Consider the following 13,321-nt stretch of genomic DNA (forward strand, 5'->3'; position numbering starts at 1 on the left):
CAACCAGCTTGGAAGAGGCCAGCCGTGCTCCCAGGGTGTGTGGCCCATGCTGGCATGTGCTCCTCACGCACTGCCCAGGGCTCTGCCCTGGACCCACGGCAGCACATGGCTTGGTCAACAGAAGAGGGATGCTGCAGTGGCCGGTTGTTGCTGTCTGCGCAATCGAGTGAAGGCTGCCACGCACCCAACTCACGGCCAGGCTTTCCTGGTGGCTGGAGGTAACTGCGCAGTCAGTATGCATCCCAGTGGGGTGTGCCATGCCAAATTCCTGCTGCCCAGAGATTTCAGAGTCATCACCATCAAGCTTACTCACATGTTTGATTGTATTAAAGGCAATGAGCTCCTTTCTGGGCCAGTTTTCTAGAAGGGTGGAATGGAGAGGTGGTGCAGTCTTGTTTATGCATGTGCACAGGCACTCTCCTGCAGCCTTGCTGCCCTTTGGACCAAAGCTCCTGTAGCTGTGATTTGCCTTGCCAGACGAGTTTTCAAAAGCCATCTATCAGCTCCTTGCTCCCAAACACGTGTCCCTGTAATAGAGGCAGTTTATCCTCTGCAAGAATTGAGCAACTCAACCCTCATCTTGCATTACTGAGCCTTTCAAGCATCATTTGATAAGCAGTATGAGCGCAGCTCCTCAGGCATTGCTACATCTTTTGGCGTGCTTTGCTCTGCCAAAACTGTGTTTCAAGCTAGCTATAAATTATGCTTCATGGTCGGCTTTCATCTGCTCGCCATGCAACGGGCGAGAACAAAGGCCACTACGTGCCACACCAAGGCAGAAGAGCCAAGAGCCGGGTGTAGGCAGAGGCAAGGCAGGCGGCTGGAGGAAGCAAAACAACCTCAGCCTGCTGCCAGCCTTACATCAGAGATGTGGAAAGCTGGGGTGGCTGCTGCTGCCAGCAAATGACCTGTGGTATTGCGGGTGAGGGAGAGGAGGGGAAAGAGGGCAGAGAAATCTGTTTTTGCCTGCACGGTGCTAAGCAGTTACAGCAGCAAAAGAAGCAAAGCAAGGGGAGAGGGGAGCAGGCAACCACCACCCCAGCAAAGGCACCACGCGGAGTGCAGGCGACAGTGCACAGATGAGGTAGGGGAGAAAGGCAGAGCTATAGGCACAGAAAACGAGGAGCTGCAGAAGCCAACAACTCTAGAAACTTCAGCTACTCCAAGGCCACCCCAGAGGGAATGGCATTGCCCAGACCAGCAGTTCGGGACAGGTCGGAGAGCGGCTTCGCTTACACAGGAGTGAGCAAATAAGAGGAAATGTCATTTGCAGGGTAACAGAACTTCATAGGTCAGTGCCTCTGGGTCTGTCATGCAAATCTGCATCTGCTGGAGAAGGCTGTGCCTGCCGAGGGCGAGGAGGAGCCAGTGTCACCGGCGGGGCTAAGGGAAACAAGCATCAGCCAGTACAAGCACATTACGGTTTGCTACACTGGGTGATTTTGCTCAAGTTTCATTTCAGCGTGATCCTTTTTGGTTGAGTTCTCAGATATCTCTAACCCCTTGGAGGACCACAGCCCATGGGGCAGACGCTCAGTCCTTCTGGCAGTGCCAGGGCTGGGCAGAGAGAAAGGAGTGAAGCTGGAGGCCTCGAAAGTCCCTTTTTACAGCAAGAATGAGCTGCACAGATGTTCCAAAAATTTCTTTATCTTTGTGCAAACACCCCAGCTCCTTGTGGCTTAACAGGACCTTTTCCGTGAATCAAGGTGCCTCTCGAGGCTGCTGTGAGAGTAACTGAGCACACACAGCATCACCTTTTACTGAACTGGTGCTGCCTGCTGCGTCCTGGCTTAAAATAAAACTCCTTGAATAACAGTGAGCTCCATCAGATATAGCAGCGCTTAGTTTAATCGCACGCCTGTGGCCCACAATCCGTGTTCAGTGGTAACACATACGGAGATCCATTCCACACTGTATTCACCTTGCCTGACTTTAGCAGCGAATGGCTAACAAGAACCTTGCTGCAGTGTTTTTGTTTTGTTTTTGCTGTAACCAGGCCCAGAAGTAAGATTAGGCAGGAAATTACGGTCTGGTCAACACCTCCATCCAGCTTTGCATTGCCAGCATTAGTAACAGGTCCATTTGGGTTGAGAAGTTTGAGAAGCTTGTGCATCTCGATGTGCTGTCATGTAGGAAAGCTGCGTATGAACAGAAGCTGCCTCAGATGACCCTGTTGTGAATCCGGCATCACGGTAAGCATGGCTGGGAAGTGCCTTGTGAGCTGCAGCTTTGCACTGACTGCCTAAATCACACAAGAGGTTCAGCTGAGATGGGCAGCTGCCGGACTCCCAGCAGATGCTGAATCACTGCTGAGACATGCTGCAGAGGGTTTAGAAATACTCCATACTCGTCCAGTTTTACTTCTTTGCGTTGCCAATTGCAGCAGAGTTTCAGCCAGGCATGCCAGAGCATTTGAGGGTGACAAACACAGTCAATATTAGCTTTCAGTGCCCGCACCCCTCTCACCAACAGACTGCCTGTGCTAATGCAGAAAAGAGCAGAAAAGAGATTACAGCTTACATGGTACTGACAGAGCATGCAAGGGACCTCCAGGGCCAGAGAGACATGGCGAAGGCATCCACGCACCCATGGCATCCCATACCTGCAAGGACAAAGGGTCAGGACTTGGAACCTGGTAGCAGTAGAGCTTCCCCCCTTGGGAGCATCATCCCTGCACTTGGGGTATCCCAGTGCTCCAGGGAGGGAAGTTGCAATCAATGCAGATCCAGGACCAACAGAGTCAGAAAATGGCTCCATCTTGTCCTCCATCTAGCCCTGTGTCTGTCCTTTCCCAGACAGACATGGTGGAGAAAGAGATCCAGTGTCTTTTACTCCCCTTGAACAAATCAAGCAGAACTGGGCCTGCAGAGTAGGTCCTCCATACCTCTGCCTCTAGCAAGCCATGGAGCAACCCAACATCTCATGGGGTTCCCATTCACCCTCCCCAGGAGGGTCACTACCCACACCAGCATCATGCAGCACAAAGCATCCTTCCCTGGCCAGACTGTCCTGCTGTAGGTGTTACAGGACGCTCTGGAGTTGGGACTACCTCCTTCAAAAGTGGGCAATGCTGTATGATCAGCCTCAAATTCATCCCTCTCACGCGCACTATCTGCTCCCCCAGGACTTCCAGTGCAATTGCTCAGACATCATGCATTTGAAAAGCACTTCAAGTTAGGCAGGCTGGGGATGGCTAACATCAGCCCTTTCACACTCCACTCTGCTTGCCAATCCGTAGCACACTTGCTGCCAGGCTGACTGGCTTCCATGGGGAATGGGAAACAGTATAAAAGAAAAAAAGAAGAAAAACAAAAGTCTTACCTGAGCTTGAGAAAAGGAAGGGAGTCATGGGAGACGGAAAGCAGACCAGAGCAGTTCGACTTTTAGTTCTCCCACCTAGATCAGGACACTGAGCTGGACCTAAGCCATAGCCCCCATCCTGTCCCACCGCATAACGCTGCCCTGGGCTGGTGACCGCAGCCTGGTTCACGCAAACCAGAGTGCTTGTGTGCACTCATGCTCTGCTCCCCGGTCTCTCCATCCTCCAGCCACACTGCCAGAGCTGAGAGCGTGGCACAGAGGGAACACGGCAGGACACGCGGCAGGGCACCACGGCTGTGCTCTCCCACACAGGCTGAATCCCTGCCTCGCTGCAGCCTGCAAACCCCTCTGCGTGGGGTGTACGTGCCCTTCCCACCTCCCTCTGGGAGTTCCAGCAGCAGCTGTCTCCTGGTCTGCACCTCCAGACCAGCTGCACTGACTGAGAGACAGGTGTTGGAAGCAGAGATGATGATGTTTGGATCTAAGCTACAGGAGCCTACAGAAGGGCACCATCCTCAAAGACGTGGGGACAGGCTGCCAGGCAGCCTTGAGTGTAGAGCTACTCCTGTTCTAATCTCATCATCCAGGAAAGAAGCGTTCAGCCCTCTAGCTAGAGGTAAGACATGCCAATGGCAGCTCTAAAATGAAGTCTCATGGAGGATGTCAGGGCTCTGAAGTGTCTCAAGCGTCTGAAGGAGCTGGAATTGCAGAGCCTCCTAGGCTGGAAAACCCTCTCTGCATTGTCCCTGGGGAGACCCGGAGGGCTCTGCAGTCCTATAGCACCACTCCCTGGAGATGAAGGGATGGGACCGGCTGTGCAGCCAGGGAGGAGCATGGACAGAGGCTGTTCCAAAGGCTGCCTCTCCCTGCCATCTCCAGAGGCAGATGGGTTCCCTCCTGCAGCAGCCAGATCCAGGAGATGGGTGCAAAGTTGGCAGCCATTGCTCCAACCACTGCCCAGGGTTAATCAATCACCTGCCAGGAGGATGGACTGTGAACCCCTGTAGCTAGAAAGGACTTATCCTTCCCAAAGAGGAAAGAACCCTGTATTCAACCTCATGGGTTGCTCAGGGACTGACACCAACACAGCCAGACCCTTCTGTGTGGAAGGACACCATGCTGCCGGATGCATCGATGCTCTTCATGTTGAAAGGCTCCCCAAGGACATAAGTCCCCACACCACCTCCTGCCTCCCAGCCAAACCAGACCATCATCTAAAGAGTTTTTAACCTCTTGGGAGCTCTCAGAGGCAGGACTGCAGCAGCATTTCCTTCTAGAAGGCTTCAACTGAAAGCTGAGGCCCATAGCTCTGAGCAGCACTATCCTGGAGAGGAGTTAGGACATACAGCTCTACAGGGCAACATATGGACATGGACATCCACAGCACACAGCAGACTGGGAACCTGCAGAGGAAGAAGCAGGGGCCTTCTGCCCCTTACAGCCTTGGTCATGGACTGTGATAGATGGAGAAAAGCCTTTGCTAAGCAGTGCCTAAGAAGGGAAAATCAACAAGGAAAGAAGGTCCAGATTGTCCCTAGGGCTGACATTAGCTCTCAGAAAATAGCATGGAAAAGCACTGCTGATTTATAAGCAAACCTGATCTTGTTCTCCAAGTCACCAAAGATCACAGAAGTTGGAGTCCTAACAAAAGAAATATTTTTTTTGCTGCAAATCAGCCAAAGGCACCAAGCGCACCTACTGCCAAGGAAGGCTCCTGTGTCTGCCCTAACAGGATCCATCATCGCGTACTCAGGGGCTAAGAGGGGATTTTGCTCTTATGCTGTTGAAACCTGCTCTCCAGCTTGTTCATCCCAAGCTGGCACGGCTGCTCACCCTCAGCAGTGATACATACATCAAAATTAGCCAGCCCAGCCCTACCTGTGCAGAGAGGGGAAAAAAATGGCTTAGCACATTCACCAACATGCCCTGTGTCCTCCACCTGGGGTGGGAGCTAGCAGAAGAGCTCATCTGTCCCTCCCAGCTCAGGAGCATTGCTCTCCTCGGCGCTCATAACCTCATTTTAGAGACAAACTCCACTAATCTGGTATTGCTGCTCCCTCATCGGATGGGAATTTGGGGGAGTGGCTCTGAGGGACGGCAAGGCCAGTGCCAGCAGAGGCTGAGCGCTGCAGAGGCAGGCTGCAGCAGTGCCACACACCAACAACCCCACTGCGCCCTTGGTGACATGAAGCCATAGGCTCAGGTAACCAAATGACATCCTTCGATTCTTACAAGAGGCCTGAGACAGGGGTCACAATACAGTGGTGAAGGTTATCGTGGTATAAATAGAATGATCCTTGCTTCAGATTAGCATGCAACATAAATGTTCCCAGTAGCAGCTGGTATCAATAGCTTCAAGGAAGGAGGTGTGAGATCACTTGCCATGGGTACATCCTGATCAGTAAGTGGCTGGCTTATGCTGCCATGCACATTATCGTATTTTTTGAACATAATTTGCATGATTAGAGACTGCGCTACTCTGCCACTCCATCAGCATCCTCAGATATTAGCAAGAAATAAACTTATAAAAGCCTTACATCTGTTGTTCTTCTGTTCTTCCAAGATTCAACAGGAATATACATATGCAATACAGGGTGAGGGGTGATCTTATATAGCCATTAAATGTGAAAACTGCAACAGACACAGATTGCCATTCAGGAACTGGCTGGGCTTCCTTCTCCAAAATAAACACTTACTCATGGTAGCTTTTACTGAATTTTGGTTTAATTTCATAATCTACTGTTGCTGTGTCTGTACAACATTGTACAAAATATAATCAAAAAGAACACTTCAGCCCCACATAAATGTTTGACTGGCTGTCTGAGGATCCAGTGGCTTTGCGTCTTTGATCTATACTCTCCTGTCTTCCAGATATCATCATCAAAGAACCTTTGGTGGTAAGGCTACAAGGCTATATGTTTGTACAGTCATCATAACATTTTTGCTTTCCAGTCTCCTTCTCCACTCAGTGATGGAATCTCCCAGCCATGGCAGAGGATCTCTGGTGGTACTTCATATTTCTGGTCAAACATGAAAGATTTTTAACCTCTTTTTCCATTAGGCAAAAACATTCTAGCAATGTCATTAGGTAGGGGCAGTTATGTTTCAAAGGTGATACTAATGTGGTAGTTTAGGACTGATACATCCTTTTTTACAGCACTTGCTGTAGTAGGTTCTTTAAGTACAGCATTGATCTGCTCACACTAATAGAATGGGTTCTAGATTTTCATTCAATCCCATCAATGCGTTTTCACTGTAACACTACCCCGTGTTAGCCTAGTCTGAGAATTTATTTCTTGCCCAGATAAAACTATCAGGCAGATACTCTTTTCAACTTAGAGGTTAAAGGAAATAATATACTTAGCTGCTACTAGCAGTGGAATACATGCAGAACTGCTTCTACCAGCATTAGGAAACCTGCTGAGAATTACATGGAATCTGAAATGATTGTTTCGGATTAGAAAACTGCACGCTAAAAGGCCAGCTTCATAGATCTCTGGTGTCAAGAAATATTCTTGTTGCAGCCTGACAGCAGGTGAGTGGTGTGGCAGAATGGTCTCTCACACCTGTGTTCTCTATGGAAAGTTTTATTTTGGCCAATTATTTTTCCTCTCATCTTCTGTGTTCTGAAGGTTCTCATCTTTGTTTTAAAGGTCTAGTGGAAAGCCATGATCATTACAAAAAGATACAACTCTCCTAAAGATTTTTTTCCCCATTTTGACTACAATGCAGCATTATATTCAAAATGCAACTACTGGATCTGAAAAATAAAACACTCAGACTATAATGCACATCTGAAAATAAATACATAGCCTTCGTATAGAGCTGGTTCTCAATAAAAATGTTCTCATTCACATAGTAGTGCAGAGATGTTCTCAGGAAGGTCATGCTACAGTGCGGAGTCTGAAAATAAGAGAAAGAGAGAAGTAGCTCAATATTGTAATGAGGGAGACGGTCCGTAAGGTCTGTAAGGAAGGGGGACCTGAAATGTTACAGGGCCAAAAAGACCAATGTCTGCAAAAGGATTACAGGGATTTAACTGACCCATTTCTACACTCTTATAATCCCACCAAATTATTCTGAATTGCATTAAAATGAAAATATTTGACTCAAAGTAAAGGATATTTCTTAATTAACTGAGTAAATTGCCAACGATATTTATCCATAAGTACATCCACCTCGAGTCTATCCTCAGGTAACTACATTGATTCTCTATTCACATCTAGATCCCCAATAACCCTATTTAACTTACACCACATCCCTCTCTTTCATCCTTTCTCATTGTCTGTGCCCACCTAACACCAGCTTTTCCCTCACTGCTTCACCTAACCTTCCACATCTTGCTGGATCTTCTATTCTGCAGCTCCTGCACTATAGAAAAATCTAACCTAGATATTATCTTATTAAATGCAGATGGGATATTTCTTTCTGAAAGATTTGCTCAAGGTCAACCAAAACCTCTGGCTCATGTAGAAATCAGGTGTTTTTCTCATGTCTGCCTTTTCATTTCTATTTCTGTTCCATACTTGATCGCTAGTAGGTTAATTAAAAAATCATAAAGCAGTTCAAATAGCCACTGACTTACAGGAGATTGCTCTTGTCAGTCAATAAATCTGGACAGCTACCATTTTTAAGGCATCTTGACAGCAACGGCATACCTCGACATCACACAATGAAGGAAGAGAAGCATTAAAATTTGTTACCTTTAATAGTGAGGAAGGCTTTGCTGAATGCACGGCCCAATTCATTGGTGGCTTCTACCATATATTCTCCTTCATCACGTTTTGTGACACTTAGGACAACCAGGGAGCAGACACCAAAGTCATTTGTGCAAAAATAGGCGGGATCATTGGAGAGGTCTCTATTGTCCTTGTACCATGTGATCTTTGGAGGTGGATGGCCTCCAAGAGCACAGCTCATATGGCACTCACTCCCGGTGGTCACCACATGAGGCTTCAACGGGACGAGGAATCTCGGGGGCTGGTTTTGATTAACTCCCCTGTATTTCTGTGATTTGACTTGAAATTCAGCTGTAAAAAAAAAAAAAAGAGCAACATACAAACACACACTCAGATACTGCTCCACACAACAGAAGTCAGGGTTTAAAGGACTGGTTTCCAACCATGACACTTGGTTATGCAGAATGTCTGGTATGAGATGCCAGGCACCTATGGATTGTAATCTGTGTTTCTTCTCAAATTAGCCAGAATTTATCTTTGAAGTCAGAAACTTTGGTTTCTGCAAAACTTAAGCCTTAGATTTTGCTGGGAATTAATTTTGTGGCAAATTATGTGATATAATGGCTGGAAATAAAGGATCTATCTGCACAATGTCCATGTAGAAAGGACTAGCCTTCCCTGACAAACTGGAATTTCTTAGAGTATCTCTATACTTTCTTGTCCTGGGTAACTAAATGTTCACAGGAGGAGACACTCATTTCAGAACAGTGTGTTAGAAACAATAAAAGAAACAAAGCATGACAACACACAGATAACTATTTGTAAAAGCCGTTTTACCCTTTGTTTTTTTAATTCTCCAAGGCTGCACAGTTTCAGACGGACCACTGACTCCCAAGTCATTTTTTGCCACAACCCTAAAGTAGTAGTCCCGGCCTGGGATCAGTTTGGTGAATGTGAACTTGTTGGTGTAGATCAGGTCACCCACCAAGTGCCACAAGCCCTTCTGTGATTCACGTTTCAGGACTGTGTAGTAGAGATTACTTTCCCATTTCTCAGACGCTGATGGCTCCCAGGTTACTGTCACTGTATTTGGAACATTCTCTTCCAATCGAATAGGTCCAGGCGATTGCGGGATATCTATCAGATGAAGGCAAGTAATATCAAAGATGTAAGGAAAGTGGCACAATACAGAACCCTAAGAACTCTGAATCCATTCTGTGTCTGGGGGCTGAGTAAACATCCTGGTCATTAGAAGGGACAAAATTTGATTCCTTCTCCAGTCACACAAACTCATTTGCTATTAACTGAACTTCTGCTGCATTACATCAGCATTGCTGGGCCTCCTTCCCTTCTTACAGGGAGGAGATGACGGCAGGTACAACTAAACTTTTTCACCTCTTCAGGAGACAGCCAGCATATGGAGTTGTTGTAGCTGTGACTAAATGTCCTACGGGCTGCCGCTGACTAACCTTAGATGTTACAAAGAGCACAAACTGCTCTCCTGAGGTTTGCAATATCCATTTGTGTGACCTTGCCTTTTTAAGCAGAGTCACTCTGGAAGCCAGGTGTAATTTTAATCAGTAGACTGCTCCATCCTGCAAACACAGCCAAATGATATGACAAAGTGGCCAGACTGAATCTCATGAAATATTCACTTTAGTTCTCCTTGTGCCTGCATGGCTTAACTGCATCAGAGCTCATCGTGCTGAACTTGGTTCATTGCCTACTGTCTGTTCGCAGTAAATCTGTATGTATATATGGTAGTGAGTGAGTTACCTGTAACTTGAACTTGGAAGCTGAATGCTTCCCTTTTCCCTAACCCGTTCTGGATCTCAACGGTGTAGGTGCCACTGTCAGTGAACTCAGCTGCTCCAATCAGCAGCTGGGTGGTACCATCTTCTGTGTTTATTGTAGCCCTGTCTGGAAGGGGAAGCCCGTCCTTTAACCAAGTCACCGCTGGATCTGGAGATGCCTGTGAAGAGTGACACAAGTTATAGCCCACTTGTTTTGTCTTCAGATTGCATATTTACATCTTTAGTTTCATTATCTTGTCCCAAATGTATACCTACACAACACAGTAAAGTAATATTTAGACATATGGATCTAAGACGGGTCTATAAGCCCTGGATAAAGGGCTGCTCTAAAGTTTTTGTGTAACTTTTCTCTTTCTCCGTGTCTTTTAAGAACATTATTGTAGTAAGCTGTTCAAGTTAACTACATCAAACAAGGTGTGCTAGGCCAAGGATGACAGATGACATCGGTAGTTAATATTTTCTACTTCTAAAAAGATCTGCTGGTGTTGGAAAGAAAAAACATCCTCAAAGTCTTTATTTCCACTGTACCATCTTCGGTCTCTACTCTCCAAGAGATCGGGAGAAAGGCCAGCAAATATGCACACTTTGCCTTCATCAACCTCCTCTTGATATCCTGGACTTTACCTGTGTTGTTCCAAGCTTACAACAAAGCACACACGATTTCTGTCAGTGCATGCCTGACATACAAGTCATACAGCTTAAGTCCTGCTGCTTAGTAAGACAAACACAGTCCAGAGAATGTTGCTAGAAATGCTACTCCAAGGCCTTTCAAGGGACTCAGAGGGAAATGAACTGATTTTTCAACTCTAAGTATGACAGATTCGTACCAGATGATGACATTGATGTGGATGGATGGAGAGCATCGCGCCTTGTTTGCAGAAGTTAATGAATGACCATAATCTCATAAAATACCAATGTCAAGAGTGACAGCTGAATTCTTGTTCATGTTTTCCTCATGCAGAAAGCATACACAGCACAGGCAGGTTAAAGGATTTGCCCAATGCCTTGTAAACAAAATTCCATGCCAAGAACACAGTAGCTCAGTTTTCATGTCTGCTATTGACTGCAACATAAAAACAGATGGGGAATTCTTACAAACAGATTGTAATACTTACTTCAAAGGGAATATTCACTCGGATGGCATTTCCTGCTTTTATAACCAGGAAGCTTTTCACTGTGTCATCTATTAGTATCCTGGGAGAAACTGGAAAAGACAATGATTACCATAAAAAGAGTCATACATTATTACATTCACTGGCTGACAAACTCAGGTGCATGTGTTTGATTCCCCTAATGCGTTTCCAACAGCCAGTCTGCAGGACGTTGATAAACTCATAGTGGGAAAAAAGCACCTTGATTCAGCACCAGAGTTTACACCTTTCAAATTTAATTACTATTTATTTATCACGATAACTAAACAAGGGGAAATGATATAAAAATACATTCACAACAATGTTTGTATACGTGTGATGTATACAAACACCTCTTTGATGCACTTTATCCCATCACATGGATGATCTTTTGTGTAAAATGACATCTGGGGAAAAGGAAATTGCAATGGACACTTACAAAATATACATGCAATACAGAGTACAGAACGTCCTCTGGAAACCAGCCTAAGTTTATTAAAAATAATCTTTTTTAGTATTTAAAATATTTTTTTCCTTCTTTTCTCTTTTCATCAATATAATATTGATGAAAACACTAAATTGTATGTTGCATTTCCAGTTTAAAACTGAAAAAACTGCTTTGCAGATGGACTTATATTTATCTATTCACTGTTTGATTATAAAAGGAGTCTCCAGGCATAAGCCAAAAGTAGACATTTTCACTTAGGACCCAAGTTAAGGAAGATGAGTCCCTCACAGAATTCTCTCTTGCTTATGTATTTCTGCAACGTTCCCAAACAGCAGGAAGAAAACAGAGCTACAGATTGCAAATAAAGATGAAATAGTGAAAATGGTGAAAACTTTCAAACTAGGAAATTTAATAGGAAAATAAAGTTTACAAAATCCAACATAACAGTTGTGATTCAAGAGAATGAAATAAAATGTTTAATTCCACAAGACTGTACAAAAATAGACTGAAAATTCTGTTTTTCCGTTAAAAGAGCATGGGTAGACATAAGGTATGTGCGGTTTCTGTCTGGTGATCATGACTATGGTATAGCTTTTCACAGGGGTCAAAATGTAAATCTGACAAGAAAATACAGTTTTGGGTGTTCTTTTGTCATAATGAGTCTTTAATATGAGCCGAACACTGTCCATTGCACATTTATTAACACTTAAATCTTCAGAATTTCCTGATGAGGTGACCAAATAAGGCCATACTCTAGAGGAGCAACATAGTACTTGTCCTTCTGCTACAGTCTGGGACTTGAAAGAAGCTCCTCACAGTGACCTGTAGACCTTGCCTGCATCCTGTTACCTACAGAATGACCCCGTTCACTCTGAAAGCAGCCCACTTTGACTTACCTACAGGGGGAGCAGCTTCGATGCAAGCTTCAAGCTCTGCGGCTTCTCCTGGGCCACTGTCATTGAGGGCTCTCACACGTAGGAAGTATATCTCCTTGGCTTGGAGGCCTTTAACTCTGTAAGTGGTCATCTCTATGGGAAGAGTACTGCATTTGGTCCAGTTGAGGTTGTTAGAAGACCGCATCTCCACCTCATAGCCTTTCACATCACTCCCATCTTTTGCTTCAGGTCTCTTCCATGTCAAGGTGACACTCGTGCTGTCACTGTTGCTCACTTTAAGGTCCTGCACTTTACCTGGAGATTCTGAAAAAGAGAAATTTTATTAAACTATTTTTCTAGGATTTCTGTCCCCTCTTTTCAGTTACTTCCTGAGAATCCCCAACATTCTTGAAGTGCACTGGATATCCACCCTGCTGTCTTGCCCCCACCTAATCCCAGTTCTTCAAAGATGGATCCAGGTGCCGGCTCCTACCAGCCATGCAGTACAATCTGCAACACTCCTGAAACAGTCTGCAACCCATCCTGAATACTTCTACACCCTGCACGTACCTCCCACACAGGGAGTCTGCCACATCTTGACTTAGACATTCCTTCCTCATGCTGATAGAGGATTCTCAGCCATGAAACATTGCCCAATTACTTGATCTTTGTTTTCACGTACTTTTACGAAGCATTTAAAAACATCGCCTCTCCACTAACATTGCCAGTTTACATTGCCAGCTTTACATATCCCCAAGTCAGAAGGACGGGGACCAGTGCACTTACGCGTGGAATCCCGCGCAAAGACAGGCTGTGACGGTTCACTGGCATCTCCTATGCCAGCAGCATTGACAGCTGCCACACGAAATTCATACTGCAGACCTTTCTTGAGATTGGTCATTTTCAGCTTCTTGTCTGCAGGAAGAAAAGGAGCATGTTGGCTCAGGTGAGCTGTTCCCCAAGCAGGAAAGAGTGAGACAGCAATGTTGTACTTTATGCAGAACTGTGGACGGAATAATTCTCAGGAGCTGTGGCGATGGCCCTGCCCTTCCCT

General features: G+C 45.7%; 1 protein-coding gene across 3 annotated transcripts in view; it reads right to left on the minus strand.

Moving 5' to 3' along the window:
- Window positions 1-6,026: 6,026 nt before the first annotated feature.
- IGFN1 (immunoglobulin like and fibronectin type III domain containing 1) overlaps window positions 6,027-13,321 on the minus strand; it is a 65,930-nt gene continuing 58,635 nt past the window's right edge. For 2 of the 3 annotated variants that reach the window (XM_054804096.1, XM_054804095.1), the window contains exons 18-24: window positions 13,054-13,182; window positions 12,289-12,591; window positions 10,930-11,018; window positions 9,777-9,972; window positions 8,838-9,137; window positions 8,025-8,351; window positions 6,033-7,224 (exon numbers count right to left, since the gene is read on the minus strand). In XM_054804096.1, the coding sequence (XP_054660071.1) occupies window positions 7,211-7,224; window positions 8,025-8,351; window positions 8,838-9,137; window positions 9,777-9,972; window positions 10,930-11,018; window positions 12,289-12,591; window positions 13,054-13,182 (1,358 nt within the window). In that variant the 3' untranslated portion in view covers window positions 6,033-7,210. Of the gene's footprint in view, window positions 7,225-8,024; window positions 8,352-8,837; window positions 9,138-9,776; window positions 9,973-10,929; window positions 11,019-12,288; window positions 12,592-13,053; window positions 13,183-13,321 lie in introns of all 3 variants that reach the window. The other variant, XM_054804094.1, reaches the window with a different exon arrangement.

This window comes from Grus americana, chromosome 25 (genome assembly GCF_028858705.1).
Source record: "Grus americana isolate bGruAme1 chromosome 25, bGruAme1.mat, whole genome shotgun sequence".
Classification (NCBI taxonomy): domain Eukaryota; kingdom Metazoa; phylum Chordata; class Aves; order Gruiformes; family Gruidae; genus Grus; species Grus americana.